We start from the raw sequence: 18,255 nt of genomic DNA, 5'->3' as shown, positions 1-18,255 counted from the left end.
ACACAGGTACAAACATAATAAATACATTTTAATATGCTGTTTTTAGTCAGATACATTTACACATTAAATAGAAATACAGACACTCTTCAGTAACGTTTTTACACAATGCAGCATGTTTACTTAAGTTCTCACAGCACATTGTTCCTTATTTTACAGCCACGAGACATGACCATTATTAAAGGTCAGATTTGGCTTTCTACCATGATACACATGATGCTTTTAAAAACTTCAAAATACTGCTGGACATTGGAAGAATACCCAGTTTGTGATGTATTAGGTGTCACTGAGTTTAAAATGATACACACTGTATTACATTCACGGAGGACATTATTAGCTGAAAAACAGGTTTCAAGAAGAGGAAATCATGAGGAGGATACGGGGGGAAATTTACCGGGATGGAACACTCGTGAGAACATCCAGTTTTTGGTAGGTAAGTAAAAGTTTCAGCACGCCTCTTGAGAGCCCTGGTGAAAGCAGTTGGATGCACACCGTCATGCTACGCCTCAAGTCCCGGGATTCGAGATGGCAGACCCTTACGGTCTCTCAATGGGCCCCAGGTTGTAGCATCCTGTGGGGATGGCCTTGCGGATGTCCTCCAGGTTGCTGATGTCATCCAGGATGTTGCTGATGTCCGTGTCCATGCTGGAGAGCTGCTCCCTCTGCCTGGCCTCCATCTCCTCCAGCCTCTCGAGGTGGGATGCCAGCCCGTTCACCCGGCCGTGGAAGTCTACCATGGACCCCTCCAGCTTGGCCAGTCGCTCCTCGTCCACACTGCCTGGCTGGCCTGGATATGAGGAATATGAATGATAATGGGTTTGGGGCTGGGTATGAGTTACAGCAGGTAAAAGGCTGGGTATGAGGCAGCAGTGTGATGTAGTGGTAAGGAGTAGAGTTTGTAACCAAAAGGTTGTTAGTTTGATTCCCCGCTGGGGCACTGCTGTTGTACCTTTAGCCAAGGTATAAATTGACAAAACTGTAAGTTGCTCTGGATAAGAGTTTCTGCTAAATAACAGAATGTAATGCAATGTAATGAATATGAGTGAAGGGGTGAGCTGCCTTACTTGACCTATCATCATGGTTTGGAGCACTGTTAGACCCTATATCCACTTTGGTTCTCTGCTTTGGCTTATAGGTCTTATTCCTTGTTTTTGGTTTGGAAAAACAGATTTTGCTCAACTGCTGAATGAAGGTAAATCTAACAAAAATATGGCAGGCTGACTTCCTTTAATCTCTGTAATCTTTTTCATGTTTCACCTTGTCCCATGTGAGATGCAGTAGCTTCCCACTGTTCTATTGACTTCACTTAAGCTCTTTTTTCTTCCCTTCTCCTTGGAGTCTTCTTCTTTACTGCCACCTGTTTCTCTTTGTGACTAAAAGCACCAAAGCACTGCTCCACCATCTCTGTCTCCACTGACTGTTCCAAATGGCTGCACCATGGAAACAGACTGCTAAGCCTCTGAGGACCTTTTCTGGTGAACGGCAAACTGAGAAACCACACCACACCACACCACACCCTAGTTTCTGAACTGTGCTCTGGATGTGTTAATCTGCCTTCAATGATACTACAACACGGGGCCTTTATATGACGAGCCAACAAATAGCGCAATGATGTTGCGACGAAGGCTTCCTGTAAAAGCATTGAAACCGCTGTGTGAGACGGGGTTGTGATCCAGGACGTACCGAGCAGACTCAGGAGGTCATTGATGGCCTTCAGGGTTTCCCCCACAGCCTCTTGGGCGTTCTTCGCGTTGCTATGTGCGCCGACGGCCCCTGCAGCAGCCTGTGGAAAATGAAGAATGAAGTTTAGCTTCAGTTACTGTCTCTCTTTGCTAATCATAGTTAACATGCCACTTCTATGCACACCTCACCACAACATCCTCTGCAACTGCACAGGAGGACTGAAGCTTGACAGATGCAATCCTCGCATACACTAGCTGAGCTACTTAGTGGCTAATACTGTGTATAATACTGTTTAATATTGTTAATACTACAATTCCCACAGTGTACCACAAGAGGTTACAACAGAGGATAGAAGCAACCCCCACTAATGTCAGCTGAGGAACGCATAGGTACCTGATAATCACTAGAGGGTGCTATTGAGCATTGTGGCAAGAGGACCCTGGCTCATATAAATCCACCCAACACCAAGTGAGTGAATTCAGTTATGTTCTGCTACTGCATACTCTCTGTCCTTTTTGGCTAATAACACAGCCCAGATCCAAGCTCAGCAGTGTGGAAGTGCCTACTCTGACAGAGCCTCTCGGCACCCAAACAGCTGACATGCTAATGTTTCACACTAAAGCATTAAATATCAGAGCAGCACTCATCGTGCTGTGAACGGACCTCTTTCACCATCTTGTTCTGCTGTTTGGCGAGGGCCTTCTCCGCTTCCAGCTTCTCACTCGTGGCCGTGGCTTGGGCCTGCAGGCCCTTCAGGTCCTCCGCGAACCTGGTGCTGTCCTTCAGCAGGTTGGAAGAGGCTGTCAAAGTGTCGGGGGCTCCCTGTGGAGACACAGTCAGACACACATTGAATGTCACTTCAAGAGGCTCCACACAGCCTTTACAAAACCACTTCTGGGGTCAGTTCTGATTTGGCAAAAAAAGGCGGCCAGGATCCCATCAGGTCCGCACTATATGCATCACAAAATAGGTTTTTTAACCAAATATCATGCTTGTAACCAACATATGTGGTTTGAAGGAAAAATCCCTTTTAATTGCCATAAATTACCACACATAAAAAATGCTGAAATATGTATGTGGCCCATATCTGAAGTTACTGGTCCTGGTCAACCAGGATTCCAGCCCAGCTTTGTGTCACCCTTCAAAGGCTTCAGTTCGACCTTAGAACACACACGAAGTGTGCTGCTCCAGCTAGTCTGCCGTGCCGGGTAATCGTACCTGCATTCCTGCTAAAGCGTCGTCCAGCTTGCTCACAGTCTCCAGGGCGTCACTGTAGTCTCCCTCTGCGTTGCCCAGGAGGAGCAAGGTCTTGGAGTTGCTGCCCACTGCCTGCTGGATGGTGGCGTTGATGCCCGGGAGCCTCTTTATGGCCTCCTCCGCTTCGGCTTTGTTCAAGCTGATCTGCTTATCAAAATCTTCAGAATACATAACAGCGGAGGTTAATACCATTATCTGCATGCAAAAATACACAGGGACGTTTATTTTACTGCCATTGTTTGGAAGTAGATGTTATATGTTCTGCGCTAAATGCACAAAGTGGGCAATTATCATACTCAATGCGTGGATTTCTTTCCTTATGAAGTGGATACTGTCTGATTTGTTTTTTTTTTTTTTTTTGCACATGTTGCCTTAATGATTCCGAGAGTTCCATAGGAACATATTTGGAAATGTGCTCTGTCACACTAAGAAAATAGCAACATGTCCTGAGGGCTACGCAAATGTGCTTCACTCCTTTAGCCTTGGTCTCTGCCAGCCCTAACTCAAACTACTAATGTTTAAAATGTGTATTTTTGTTGAATACAAAATTACTGAATTTCAGGGCAAACTACAACAATGGGATGTGCAACGTGAGCATTGCACGTTGTAATGGCGAGATGTTTACACAATATTTAACATTGACCTTTAAGAGGGGAAACTAAAACAGTTCTCAGGGTGTGCAGAATGGCTGACTGTGATGATCAGACCATGGATTAAAAAGGAAGTTGTCTTACCTTTCAGCTTGTCAAGGACTTCATCAACCTCATCCAGGTTCGCGACAATGTCCTTCAAAGAATTCTCTGCATCTGCCTTAACGGCGTTTGCTTTCGCCAGAAGCATTTCAGGCTTCTACGAGGATAAGGTAAAAAATATTACTACCGTTGATTAAACCGCCTCCCTTTCATAAGATTAATCTTACAAATGGATTTGTATTAAGCAAACCAGTAGACTATTGTTAGAGCATTTCTATGTATAATTTACATCAAACTTTTCTTAAAGAGGAAAAACTTTCACATATTTACAAGAATGTTTTGATATTAACGGCTGATAAATACAGCTCTTCGGAAGAATTCTAGCAAGAGTTTGAAGAGCTTTGTGAAGAGTAACACTATGAGCAGTAGCCATTTAGTTAGCCAATGTGGGTATTCACCTGTTGAGCGGCTAATCCCTTGGCCAGGAGGTCCTCAAGCTCCGCCCGCTCCGTCTGGATGTAGGACAGGATGTTGTCGTACTCCGTCAGATTCCCCGTGACATCGCCTGTAAGGTTCTTCAACGCCGCGGCCACGCTAGCCATCTCCGTCTGTAAGGACACCAGCAGTGTCACCTCAAGGCGTTCTACATCTACGCATACGATTGGAGGCATGTACAGCTTCCAGTTTGCTATGGATCCCCTGATGCATTTTTACAGTCACATTCTACACTAGCAGCTGTGTGAATCCTCCCAGCTGATTTGTCCTGGAACTTCAGCCAAGCTCTTTAACACCCTTGGCCTTCACACTCACTTTTGATGTAGTGACTGCAGAATGATGACAGATTTTAAATGGGATGATATTTCAACATGTAGTTTTAATTTACAGCTGAAGCTCAGACCTCATATGCAGAGATGACTGCAGTGCAGTGGAAACATTATTCATACAATGTGAAAATCTGTAAGTGCAGTGCAAGTTTTTCACTGCAGTCCTGTCAGTGGTGTACCTTGAGAGGGCCTGGGATGGACTTCTTCAGGGAGGCGATCTGTCTCAAGGCGTCCATCGCCACCCTGCTTTCCTCTTCGGCTGAGGAGCTCAGGCGAGTGGCCTGTCCCTCCAGGGCCTTCACCCGGGCGGAGCTTCTGTCAAACCTGTGAACAGCAGAGTTGTTGTGGTGACTCTGCAAGAGCACTGATTTGCCGGTACTGTGACACAACTTCACACCCTCATGACTACCAGTCAATCAGTCATATACCAAAACCTCAGAATGTTTTGGCATGGTGTTTTGAGCTTTGTGGAGCACCCAATTTGCAAGTGCATCTGCAGGACAGTATAACAGGCGACCAAATCAGGAGGGTTACTCTCAGTAGTACCAAATGAATCCTACTTAGGAGAAGAGGTTTCACCCGGTAGACTCGTGAGGATGTGGAAGGTGAAATTAAAATGTAAGATTCTGCACAGTGTGATGGTAGAGCCCCTTACTTGGTCTTGAGGTCGTTGACCAGCTCGGTGACCTTGTTCTCCCCAGTGATGACAGAGCGCATGAGGACCAGTGCCTTCTCCGCCTCCGCCAGCGCGCCCTTCGCCGTCTGCTCCACTGTCTCCGCCTCCTTCTGGTGCCTGCGGTTGATGTCATCATTTATTTATATATTAGTACATTATTAATATACTTAACAGACGTCCTCATCCAGAGCAATTTACACAGCTGAGGAATCATGTGTTTATACAGCTGGATATTTACTGAACACATGCAGGGTAGCTTGACCAAGGGTGTGACAGTGGTGGCCCATCTGGGAATTAAACAAGCTCCTTTCAGGGTGTAAGTGTCTTCACCACTATGCCACACTGCTGCACTATCATACACGTCTTATCTTCTCATACTGTCATATTATATAATGTATGTATTTTTTTCTTTTTTCTATTATGCATATATACAGTACATATATATACCCTTACCATATATATATATATAATATAATATAACGTAATAATATATATGTACATATATATACCCTTACCATATGTATATATATATATATAATATAATATAACGTAATAATATATATGGTAAGGGCAGATTAGAAGCCCTCTTCACTCCTGAGGAGTAACAGCAGCATAGACACGCCCGACACTCACTTGTCTGCCAGCGCAGTGGCCTTCAGTGCCAGGTGGGAGAAGGTGCTACTCCCTTCAGCCGCCTCGTCACCCGATGGGAATTCCTAAAACACAACACAAGTAAACAGGTAGTGTAAACTCACAATGCAGGTAACAGCCGAGAACGGCAGCCAGCATGTTCAAAAGTCCCTCGTTGCCAGGTGCTCGCTGTTCTTGATAAGAGCTTCTAGGAAGCACGATGATTAAAGTCTGAGGGCTTTGAATGGTGAAGGAAATATGAAGACCGTCAGGGCCTGAGCTACAGCTCACAGCGGGTCTGCGCGGTCTAAGATGCGGCAACGGTCAAACACTCACGGCCTCTCTGATGTCCCGCTTGGCAGTTTCCAGCTTGCGGCGGACGGCGTCGATGAGGAGCTGGGTGTCGGCCACCTTCCTCTGGTAGCTCTGGTCCTGCTGCTTAATGCTGTCCACAGTGTAGGACACGGCCTGCAGGTCTCTGGCCCCAACGACGTGGGCGCTGTTGATCTTTTTGAGACGGGACTGCAGCAGTGCCTCTGTGCCTGTGGAAAACAGCAGCACAGCAATTAAAACACGTGTAAGGTCAACAGCAGCACAGCAGCAAAGACACGTGAGGCTGACTTCGGCACAGCAGTGAGGACACATATACATGTGAACTGAAGCCCAGGTGTCAGCCAATCCTTCAGACTGAAAACTCTGTGAAATGTAATCAAATCCTCACTAGAGGGCAGTGTAGCTCCAACACCCTCCACACGCAGAAAGAGTGCCTGTTGAGAAATGACAGGCAGTTTGTTTACGAGTGGTGCAGCACGTACCACCCGTGACAGGCGGTGCAGGTGGCGGAGCTGCCTGTGACGGGCGGGGGGACTCACCTGAGAGCACGTCAGAGCTCTCCCGCATGCTTTTCACCAGAGCCTCCGCCTCCCCGAGCATCCTCTCCATCTGGGCGTCAGTCACGGGGACGCTGCCGCCCCTGATCCCCTCTAGCAGAGACTCCATCTCCCTCAGCTTGGACAGGTATCTCTCCATCTGCAACACAAGGCGCGGGGTCAAAGATCTGCCGCTCTACAATCAGAGTACGCTGCACGCCTTTCAGCCGAGGTCATAGTGTAATTACTTCAAAGTTAAGGTGAGTCAGTCAGGAAAATGAGATCCCTGGTTCTGCTAATACACAGGAAGACAAAATCGGTGCACATAAGAGTAACCAGCTGTTGGCTTGGGGTTAACATGGATTCTTGGATCAAGATGTGGCCTGAGAAGGTGTTATGAGGGCCATTGCCAGTTCATATGGAAGTGCTTTGCAAAACAGGCGCTTGAAAAGCTTTTGTAACCCGCAGAGATTTCACGCACTCTTGAGTGGGAAGAGCAGACAAAGGGACAACATCTGCAGATCCTACACACTCCCTGACTCCGCTATTTTAAACAAGTGTATGTTATGTGCATGTTTTTTCAACTAAGAAACATAGAAAGCTACCACACAGACAAATGTGTGTTAATACAAGTCAATACAATACAAAAGAACCAGGTTGGAAGTGTTAACCCTATACTAGTGGTATCCAGCCTCTTACCTTGTTCTTGACCTGGTCGAAGCAGGCTGGACACGAAGACTTCTCACACCTGAGCCCTTCAAAGCCCTCTTTGCATGAACACTGACCGCTGTCTCCACACGTGTTTGACACGGACCCCATCGGGTTGCAGTTACAGGCTACAGAGGGGAAGAAAATAACAATACAGTCTTTATACAAGCAGTCCCCGGAGTCTGATGGTCAGAACCATACAATGGTCCTATACAGAAAAACAGTCTTTCTGCTATTGCAGCACCAGTCAAAAGTTTGGACACACCTGATTAAGATAATGGGAAACATGCATTCAAAGACATTCTTATCTTAAAACATATGCTTAAATGCTTGAAATTTGTTTCTTAGACAAGTATCAATCATGAGGTTGATGTCTATGTATGAATTTCTTTCCTAAATTTTTTTTAATTCAAAAAAACATTTTTGGCTATTTTGAAGGATCTAAAATATAAGATTTGATTTGTTTATAACACTGGTCACTGCATAATTCAATTTATGCTAGTTTTGATGTCTTTACTATTATCCTAAAATGTGGAAAATGGTAAAAAATAAAGAAAGGGAAGTATGTCTGAATTTTTGACTGTTACTGGAGTGTCTCTGCTGTAACAGGTGGATTAGGTAAGGGCTGTTGGTCCTGGGATAGGCGGTTCTTACACTTGCAGACGTCGGAGGCATGGCTGTGGTAGAAGCCCTCCTCACAGAGCTCACAGTGGAAGCCTCTGGTGTGGTTCAGGCACTTGAGACACTCCCCGGTAACGTGGTCGCAGTTGCCCACAGCGTTGGGGTCCATGTGCCCACTGCACTGGCAGCGCCGGCACGGCCGTTGGGGGCCGTGCTCCCCCAGGGGGTCACCGTAGAAACCGTCATCGCACAGGTTACACTGAGGGCCTGTTGGAAGGGAGAGCACAAAAAAAAACAACGGATGAATCTACCTTTAATTACTGTAACTATCCAGTGGTTGGACCTACCAACCATACACCATTTAGTCTACTTGGAGGTCTTTCCATGCTTGTGAGTGTACCTGTGCAGTTGGCAAATGATGTTCAAAGATGAGTCAATTAATATTTCTGCTGCTAAATGTGAAATGCCAGTCCAGGCCCAGGCGGGACACGGGCCTCTCAAGGACACTCACCTGTGACCCCAGGTGCGCAGCGGTCACACTTCACCTCCAGAGTCCCCGGCGTCACCGAGCAGGTCCCCCCCTGGGGACACGGGCACCTCCGGCAGCCACGTTGTGCAGGATCAAAGTAATATCCAGAGGAACAGACGTCTCCACTAGGTGTCTCGTCTCCTGAGTAACAATCTCCTGCAACAGAGCACAACGCAAACACAATGGATACTCAGGCTGACATCAGTTTGCATCTAATGACAGCATTTTTGGGAAGATTTCAGCTACAGTCTCAAAAATTGTCCCAGGCTAATTTACAGAGGTATTACTGATTTTTCAATCTATCAGTGAGAAAGTCATGGCTGGGAAGTAGCATTCTCTGATCTTTCAGCAGAAGCACCAAAGAGTAGGTAGAGAAACACCACAGCAGATACCATACAAGCCAAGGGAAGCGTTTTTAAGTTGTGACTGACAGGGTGTTTTAGGTTAGGGTTAGGGTTAGAGTTTTAGTCATGGTTTTCACCAAATGCTTGGTATTTCACTGTGACCTTGTTCATTCATGATCTTGTTCAGTACCAGATAACCAAAAAACAGCAAATCCAGGCAAGCGAATCAACCAATGAATGCGGCTCCAACCTGACAGAGCCATTCTGTGACACCCTCATTTCACTACTTCCCAAGGGGGTTTGTACTCACCAGTCTCGGGGTCACAGGTCCCCCCACGGCATTTGCAGGGCACACAGGGGCTGAGGGGCCCGTCGGCAGGGCTCTGCCTCTTGTACCCCTGGGAGCATCTCTCGCAGAACTGGCCCTCGTACCCGGCGGGGCAGCTGCAGCTCTCCACCCAGCCGGCGGCGACACCGGGCCCACGGCGGGCCGATGTCAGATACACGTTGTCAAGGTAACCGCGACCTGATGGAGGCAGAGTGTTTGAGTCAGAACGAAAATAGAGCAGGTGAACACTTAATTATAGCTGGAATATGCATGGCAATCACTTTGTCTATAATATTGCCATCCTTCTTTACGACTAACATGTTAAAGCTGTTTTACTGACTACATTTTTCAATGAAGATTAATCATAGTGCCTAACTGGTCTAGCCATTAATGCATTCACAAAGACAAAACCCACATCTGTGACATCTGTCATTGTCTTTATATACTTAACAACTGCGGAATGTTTCATTTGTAAACAGGTTATATAATACATAACTGTCTATGCGCAATAGGTAATATGCTAAGTATAACTGTTTAATAACTATTTAATACCACATGTATATTACTCCTCTGAGCCTCATATATACAGCTTTGCCTGCTAGGGCTTTATGAGCAAAAACAGTGATTGTGAGGTGAGAATACATGTCAGCTCTCACCATTTTCACCAAAAGTCCCCCGGATCATGATGGCAGTCAGGTTCTGCAGAAGCTTCTGGAACTGGAGGCTGGTGAGCTGGGGCTGCCACTTATTGCTCGGATCCTCTGTTAGTCTGCAGCAAAGGGGAAAAGTTAATCAGTGTAGCGGCAGACTCATTAATCACAGTTCCATAGCCATGCAAGGTATAAATGTTGCTGAAGATATACATGCACTCAGGAGTGAGTTTACCTGAAGGTATAGGTAGTCTTCTGGCCACAGGGCAGAATGGTCCGCAGATTCCCCAGAGGAGCGGCAACCCTCAGCCCCGCCCCCTCCAGCACCACATCGGATACAGATGGCCGGCGGACTCCCCGGTCAAGCCGCAGCAAAAAGGACAAGGACTGACCGTAGCTCAGGGACTGGTCACCCAAAAATGCATCTATTGATTTGCGAGAGGAAGAAACCGGGTGTGAGGTTTGAGCCATATGAGTTATATGTTAGGCAAAAGGAGCTCCTTCATAGAAGGGAGTTCACATCAAAATAGCAACCTCTCCTCAGTTTGTAGGGGCTGTATTTATGAACGACATTTTAGGTGTCCCTGCTAAGCAGTGGGCTTCACTCTGGATTGGTCAGTTACACACATTAAGGTGGGGATTTCACAGGTGGAAAGCAGGTTAATTGCCCGTCAGATATATAGAAGTGATGCTATTGCTGTCCAGCTAAATGTCTGGAGGAAACCACCACATTCCACAAACAGCTCAATGTCCTTCGCAGTGGAACTCACCTGGAGCAAACAGGTAGACCGGCATGCTGTCCTCTGAGATGACCTCGAGGTCCCTGTGCGTGGGGGACCAGCGGAAGTGCAAATTAGATGGGGTCATGCCATTGGCTAAAGCAGCTCGCCACCCCTCTGGCCCTGAGGAAACAATAAGTCAGCAGGTCACCAGCCAGACCAATGAACATACAGCACACTTTGTTCAACCTTATTCTTTCCACAGTTTAAGTGAGTAACAGAGATAGCGAACAAAAGGAGTGCACTACCTGGGACTGACCCCAGGATCCTCAGTTTCATTCAAAAGCCCAGCCCTGTAACTAGGCCAAAAGGGCACCCCTAACTCCCAAAGATAGGTGGTGCATACAAGGTTTCCCCAAGAAAATTCCCCAATATAGCTGGAGTATTACAGTAATGGTACAATGTTGATAGCAATGCTGCTAGCACTATGCTTCAAAAGAGAAGTGGAGAACTCTCACATTTTTAGTTGAGACAGAGTGTGGGAATTTTCAGTAATTTTTTGCCAGGACATGAGTAATATAGCAAATACATTGCACAATATGCTGTCAAATTGACAATAGTTTGTCATTACTTAGATATAGAATTGTTTCATTTTGATGCACTGTGTTCTTAAAGCAACCTGGCAACACATCATCGTCAGGGTGGAAAACACTCCTCATGCACTGTCAGTTTGTCTTCAACCAGCAACTCAAAAGATCCTTATCGTACCAGGTTTGTTTCAACTGGCTTGGCTCCTTTCAGTTATTTTGAAAGAGTATATCAATGTCCCATCTGTTCAAACTTGCAAGCATTTAGTTTGTTCACATGAGGAGATTTGGACATGGAGATTTGGTGTACATTTGGAAGCAGCTCTCCAGTTTTCCTCCTGGATTAACTGCCTTGTTTTTCTCTGCTTAGATAAAAAGACGAATGCTCTCCTCACCTTAATTTTAAATCTTAGAAATTAGCACGGATGAGACAGTGGCATTTGATGGGGATGAATTTGCCTGTGATGTGAGGACAGCTGTTAACTTATGTTAAGCCCCTATGAGAAAATGCAGCCAGCTAGCCCGCTAACTGACTTCTAACTGCCTTGTCCGCTCACAGCCCGATGGCTGAAATCTGGAACACCCTTTGTAGCGACAGAAAGGCTTTTTTCATATTTTTGTACAGACAATTATAAATAAAGATACGTTGTTTTACCCTTCCTGCTCACAGTTTATGCTTGAATTCTGACCATTCAAGGGTGTCCCTCCAATTAACGGGATGCGCGATACCCGTAGAACTCTAATGAAGAACATGCAGATAGCTTTATGTTTTGCATTGTATCTGAAACTTACCGTTGTCGAAGGTGGAGGTGATGTCGTGGACGGAGTAGCCTTCTGCCGCTGTGCACTCAGAGGAGTGCCCACTGCAGAAACAGGGCAGGCACGCAGGCAGGTCGTTAGCTAGCTGGCCGCCGCTGCTGCTAGAGAGACGACAGCTAGGGAGAGAGAGAGAGACAACCCTGCTTCAATACATACGGTTCATTCCCCATTACAGCGATACAGCCCTGCAGCAGAAATTCATTCTGTAGTGCAGAGGTCCACCGCTAGCTAACATTTTACATGCAAACATTCACAAGCATCATCATATTGTTACGATGACAGAGTGATATTCTTGTGTATGTTCAGTATGTTCAGCATAAATGCGTAAAGTGTTCACTAAGAGTACAGCATACATTCAGGTCATACAAGCATCAGTAGTGGTGGTGGATGGTTCAGACAGTGGAGTTTAAATTCTGGATTGCATTGAAACAACATTGTAAGACCACTGTGTGTTGGTTGAGTATTTCACCTAAATTGCTCTGGACTGAACAAGCTCAAGATAGCATGACTAACCCTGTCTGAACCAGTGTAACAGACATCCAACACTGTGGGAGCAAATCTTTAGTGTGGTAATACCACTGCACTTGATATGAGGTGAAAGCTTCAACGCTGAATGGTACCCACTGCAAACTGCATTACATTTACACTTTTCTGTGCTAAAGAAATTTTATTGGGGTCTCAGGAGTTAATCTGTAGACGACAAGAGACGGGAATAAACTGGCTAGGGAAAATCGTACAACGTAAGACCATAGAGTTCACTTAAATATGAGCAGGCAAAAGAGCAGACGGAAACAGAAACGGGTGGACAGAAGACAGGAGCAGTCTCTCTCACCTCTTGGCGCAGTTGCTCTGAGTGAGTGGAAGTCCATTGGGGCAGCGGTCACACTTATCTCCCTGGATACCTGGCTTACAGCTGCAACGGCCTTGGCTGTCACATCCAGGACTGACTGAACCTGCATTCAACAGCAGCAACAAGACATATGATCTCAAAGACTGCAAAGACTTTCTGGAGGGCTGAAACTTATGAAAGGACATAGGTTAGCAATGGTTGATTTAGCAGGAAAGGGACCTTTTGACTTTAAGGGAAGCCCCCCCCCCCCCCCCCACCTCACTGGTTTACTGATATACAATTTAGTTTTTCAAAGTAATAAAGATAAAGCATCATGTGAATTCTACAGCCTATTTCAGTGTAGTAACGAAAACAACATGAGCTACTTTTCTACATACACTCTGAATAAAACACAAACCTTGTGACATCTTCAGAGGATTGAGACAGATTGTAATGTCTTCCATTGCAGACACACATACATGCATGCATGTTCTGCTCACCTGTTGGGTTGCAGCCGCAAGCCTGGCACTTCTCTCCCGCCCTCTGGTGGTAAAAGCCCTCCTTACACCTCTCACAGTGTCGACCCTCTGTGTTATCCTGGCAGTTCAGACAATGCAAGCCTTGATGGTCCACAGTGCAGTAGTGTGATCTTCCATAGCACTGACACATTGCTGAAACATAAGTCATTTAATCTGTTAGAACAAGGTATATCTTAAAGTCAACATTTAAATCATAAAAATAACAAAGATAGAATATACATACTGTATATAACATTTAAGAATAATAAAAACTGAAAGCTGAAAATGGTTCTGTGTGTGTCTAGTGGAAGAGGAAAAGGGCTTATTTCCTCAGGCTTGGGGGCTGGTGGAGTGACAGTCTGTGTGTCCACGTTGGATACCCAAGGCTGAGAGCTTCCAGATGTTTAAGACATACAGGCACAATGCATTTTTGTAAACTTGTGCAAAAGTATATTGGTGTGTGCTTTGACTTATTGACAGGTGGATATTGCACATACAGAGAATTGTTCTCTGAAATCAAATTTTATTTTTTCTAAAACTGAAATCTACTTTACTCCGTCTCACTACTGACAAGCAGTATGTCCAGCATGGGTCTCGTCTACACGTTAAAGCCAACCTAATGGGGCCACCTCAGAAAGTCTGGCATAACTGGCAAATTTAATAATTTCTGTGACAAAAGCAGAGGTCCCAAAAATGGTCCTTGAGGAATTCACCTTCCTGTAATTATGTTTGGATGCAATTACTGTTATTGTTACTGTCCATGTTCTATCCCTAAGGCCAAGTCTGAATAAACCAGGCGATAATCCATTTAATTCTTGCAGACTTTGCATTAACAATGAGTCAGCTATGCGGTAGTTTGTCGAAGGCTTTTTGAAAGCCTATGTGCAAATATATGATGTCATAATCCTGGTCCAAAACATCTACCATCTTCTTCCCAAACAACAGATCGTGTTGACTTGTGAAACAGAATCTTCCCCTGCAGAATATCATTTATTTTCCTGCATCAAGATGCACACTATCCAATAGCAGTCTTGCACACAATATCTACCCCACAATATCTGGGGTAGCATATGGTATCAGCAAAACTCCAGAGAAAACTATCCCAGAGGTTCGTTTTTGGAGGTTTTTTTTTTTTTTGGTGTGGGGGGGGGGGGGGGGGGGTCCAATACATTTGTCACCTGGTAGAACAAGTGGTCTATCTTCATATTGTAGCAATCATGCCAACAGATGTTGAATTCAGCTGATTTTAACATTAAAAGGTATTTGACACAAACAAATGAATTAGACATAAATTACATTGCATATAAAGGCATATGTACAATCTAAAATAAAGGCAAGAAGTACTGGTATTAGTTTCCCTTTGTCTAATAAGCCTAAATTCTTAAGGGTAAATATAAGTATTAATGTTTATTATCCAAACAGTCTGTAAGTCATACTAGCTCACTGAAATTTGCTCCTGTTGTCCATACAGCAAATTTAAACCAGCGCAGGTTATTCAGATGTTTCATAGCCTTGTCACATCACAGTTCATTTATTGTCTCACTTATTTTCCTGTGCATTGAATTGCTGGGAGGGACATGTTATGGCAAATTGTGGAGCCTGTTGAGTAAGTCTGAGTTTTGATTCAGCAAAAAAACCAGAGGAGACAGGGGCAGGTCAAGGCAAAGATTACAGTCTCTTTCTTTCCATTATATATATATATATATATACATATATATGATGTGATAGAGACCACATCTCAAACCACTGGATTTTTGATCTCATAAAAACCTGACAAACAGTGAATCAACAGTGATTCAATGCGCTGTGGTCAATATATAACAAGGTCTTGATACTGCTGTGGATTTGGCAATGACAGTTGTAGCCTCTGGGCAGTTTTTGTCATGAAGGCAGGTACCACCTAGTAACACTCATGAATTTTTCCAGAATCTCAGACTAATCGTCATACCAAGACCTCATGCCCAAACAGGAGTCTAGCCATCTCCACTGTCTGCCACAATGCCACAGTGTAGCGCTAACTGGTTAGCTAGGTGGCCCAGGGCTCAACCTGGGCCTTCACACTGAGCTGGTTTGGGTCTCCTTGCCAAACCCAGGGAGCAATTCACTGCCCAAAGTTCTTTAATCCCTCTTTCCCGGTCGTTACTCCATGCAGCATTATAACAAGACTGTGCAAAGAAACTGTTGGTTTGCGGGTCCTGCTAGACCTTGTTCTATCCAGTCTCTGAGCCTCACCTACTGAGCAAACACAGATAGCATTACCTCGACTCAATGCAACAATGTGAGGTAATGGGTAAGGAGCAGGGCTTGCAACCCCAAGGTTGCTGGGTTAATTCCCAAGTGGGGCACGGCTGTTGTACCGTGTGAGAAGGTACTTAACCCCAACTGCCGCAGTAAATATCCAAATGGATGAAATGGTGACCAGTCTGGACAAGAGCATTTCCTGAGGTAAGGTAATGTTATCCACCTGCATGTGGTTTATTTTCACATTGAAGACATCATTGGGATCTGGATCCTTTTCATAACACAAATTCTATGTTGCTGGGTTCCCTACATTATATTAAAGTTGCTTAGAAGACAGTCTTGTATTTAATTTTACAATCCATCTAGAATTCATATATACAGCTGCATATTTATGGAGGCAATTTAAGTAAGTAAAAGGACAACAGCAGTAGCCCATCAGTGCCCCATCAGGCACTGGCATGATTTTGATAACAAACTTTACCACTACACCACACTACTGCCCCCAGTGTACCTCGTTTACATATACTCATTATTAACCTGCTATATACAATTAGACAGGGGGACCATGAGGAGCCCGTTCTGTATCGTTGATACTGAGCTAACGTGCTGATAGGAGTAGTTCTGTCTCAACAAACAATCACATCACCGCTTATAGTTGATGTGGTAGAAGCAAGACAAAACATCGAGTGAAAAAGACTCCAAACGAAAATCGAAACTTGAACTGTCTATACAAAAATAAAATTACGTGCGATGGTTAAGCAGAGTTATCTATCCATTATTAGTCATGAGTACTTATTAGACTTCAACCTCCACATATAAAACAGATAATTTAACGATAAAGATAATAACGACAAAGATAATAAAACCGTAATAAGTAGTTATACCCAAATGAAGTGCAATGTTGTACACAATGATAAACTTAAAACAACTGATGATGAACTTAAAACAACAACAATGATCCGTTATTGGTCTTGTCGGGTGTATTCAATTACAACGCACAGCTTTCTGTGGGTGTGAAATATTTCTAAATTATTAGGATCATGTTGTATGTGTTGACCATCCATCAGTATACTCTATATCTTTTAATAAAATTGTGCGTGTTGGTTGCCTTGGAAGTGTGAAAGATTGCCATGTTACCATACAGATAAAGTTCAGAAATGAAGAAAAATGACTTGTACTCACATCCATATCTGTAAGTGGCCTCCACGGGAAACAGAGTGAAAACAGAGAATACACCCAGAAATATCCAGGAGGTCCGCATGTTCGCGAACATTTGTCGTAGAAAAACCAAAGTTGATAACAGTCCAGTAATTTTAAAGACACAAATATCCAATCGTCTTTGAATGAAGCGAATAACTTTTTTTCCAGTCCAGGTAACCGACACCTTTCAGACACCTGATATGAATGTCTGACATCGCGCCTACTGTTTATATCAGCTGGATCGTGACTAATGCTGAGACACGCTTATGTTTCTCAGATTGCAGATTTACTCAGGAGTGATTAAGTGCCAAACCCTGCCCCTCAGCTACAGGAAATAGCGACTGCCGAAATCATGGAACAAGTAATACTTATTCGCACTGAACGGAAGGTGAAGAAAGGCGCTATTTTGTGCGTGAAGTCCAGGCACAGACGTCTTATGTTCTGCTGTCACATTTGGAAAAGCGCTTCTGCTGAATTTGCATTTGGGGCCTGTTGAATCAAGGAGATGCTATATCAAAACTGCCACTGCTGAGAACAGTGTTTTTACTTTAGCCGCAACTAAACCTGCCCAATCATTCTAATAATGATGATGATAATAAACAAATAATATCGAAAAACGTATAAGGTTTTGAAAAAATGTGGCGATGCTTCAGTGTAACGCTCTGAAACAGAAGTGTCTAGAAATGCGTAATTTAATCAAGAAGAGTTGTTATAGGTCTAAAATGTATTCAACTAAAATGTATTGAATTGTTTACCACACTACAAACAAAAGAGAAACTCTTTAATAAAAGTTTTTGACATTTTTCTGGTTGCGTGCCCTGCTTATTCAGACGTTTTGGTTATGATTACAGACTGTCTACACTGTCATCGCATTCATCTGTGTTTCAGACTTTACTTTCATTAACGGTTTCTCCACTATGGTACTTAAGCCCTGTAACTTCAGCTCAGGACCTGGACAAAGGAATTTTAAGCACCACCTCGTGAGATCGCGGTTTGTTTCCAGCTTTCCAAAAACAGGACGCCGCTAGGTAACAGAGACTTATGATCTTGTGGTTGTTAGCAGCAACAGACGTAGGCCAGCGTATTTCTTTCTTCGCAAACCTGTTTAATTATTTTTCAAGGTCACTGATGATGATTTTGTGTACATCGTCGTTCCAGACAATACCATCCAGGTGTGGAACGCTATCTGTTATGTAATCAGACATGTTTTCCATTATTTTTCCATTATTCTTTCCGGTGCGCTATCTAAACATAAATTATTATGTTATACTGCTACTACTACTACTACTACTACTACTACTACTACTACTACTACTACTAATAATAATAATAATAATAATAATAATAATAATAATAATAATCGTGATTTACTTCATGTTTTCCTCGTTCCGGTACTATTCCATGTGTATGACGTACTTCAGCTCTGACGCTAGAGCTTTTCTTGCCCTGGAGGTACGCGATAGGCGTTACTAACCCGAGCGTTTTTGGCGTTTTTTGATGTTGTATCAAGGTGCATACATAACCAGCAAACCTG

At 44.2% G+C, this 18,255-nt stretch overlaps 1 protein-coding gene across 2 annotated transcripts; it reads right to left on the bottom strand.

Moving 5' to 3' along the window:
* Window positions 1–197: 197 nt before the first annotated feature.
* Window positions 198–16,904, bottom strand: lamc2 (laminin, gamma 2). Of its 2 annotated transcripts, XM_036554315.1 has the most exons (22): window positions 16,704–16,904; window positions 13,263–13,433; window positions 12,766–12,886; window positions 11,907–12,049; window positions 10,579–10,710; window positions 10,044–10,233; window positions 9,815–9,927; window positions 9,141–9,356; window positions 8,469–8,642; window positions 7,991–8,224; window positions 7,328–7,464; window positions 6,632–6,788; window positions 6,096–6,301; window positions 5,763–5,845; window positions 5,109–5,246; window positions 4,633–4,777; window positions 4,088–4,237; window positions 3,672–3,786; window positions 2,899–3,095; window positions 2,344–2,502; window positions 1,681–1,780; window positions 198–784 (listed from the first exon to the last, which is right to left on the bottom strand). In XM_036554315.1, the coding sequence occupies exons 1-22, from the start codon at window positions 16,792–16,794 to the stop codon at window positions 534–536; spliced, it is 3,423 nt and encodes a 1,140-aa protein (XP_036410208.1). In that variant the 5' UTR covers window positions 16,795–16,904; the 3' UTR covers window positions 198–533. The 2 variants fall into 2 exon arrangements, with proteins under 2 accessions (XP_036410208.1, XP_036410209.1); XM_036554316.1 differs by lacking the exons at window positions 11,907–12,049; window positions 12,766–12,886; window positions 13,263–13,433; window positions 16,704–16,904 and adding an exon at window positions 11,046–11,123.
* Between the last annotated feature and the right edge of the window lie 1,351 nt (window positions 16,905–18,255).

The sequence above is a fragment of the Megalops cyprinoides genome, chromosome 20 (genome assembly GCF_013368585.1).
Source record: "Megalops cyprinoides isolate fMegCyp1 chromosome 20, fMegCyp1.pri, whole genome shotgun sequence".
Taxonomy (NCBI): Eukaryota; Metazoa; Chordata; class Actinopteri; order Elopiformes; family Megalopidae; genus Megalops; species Megalops cyprinoides.
Note: the sequence above shows the minus strand (reverse complement) of the source record. Positions and strands in the feature narration are given on the sequence as shown.

What these genes read in the sequence shown, in the direction of transcription:
- lamc2 (XM_036554315.1), bottom strand. Translation starts at nt 16,794, where the DNA reads ATGTTCGCGAACATGCGGACCTCCTGGATATTTCTGGGTGTATTCTCT. An exon ending in GCCACTGCGCTGGCAGACAA is followed by an intron (nt 5,247 to 5,762) that starts GTGAGTGTCGGG and finishes CATCAACCGCAG; the next exon opens with GCACCAGAAGGAGGCGGAGA. An exon ending in AGTCCTTGACAAGCTGAAAG is followed by an intron (nt 3,096 to 3,671) that starts GTAAGACAACTT and finishes TGTATTCTGAAG; the next exon opens with ATTTTGATAAGCAGATCAGC.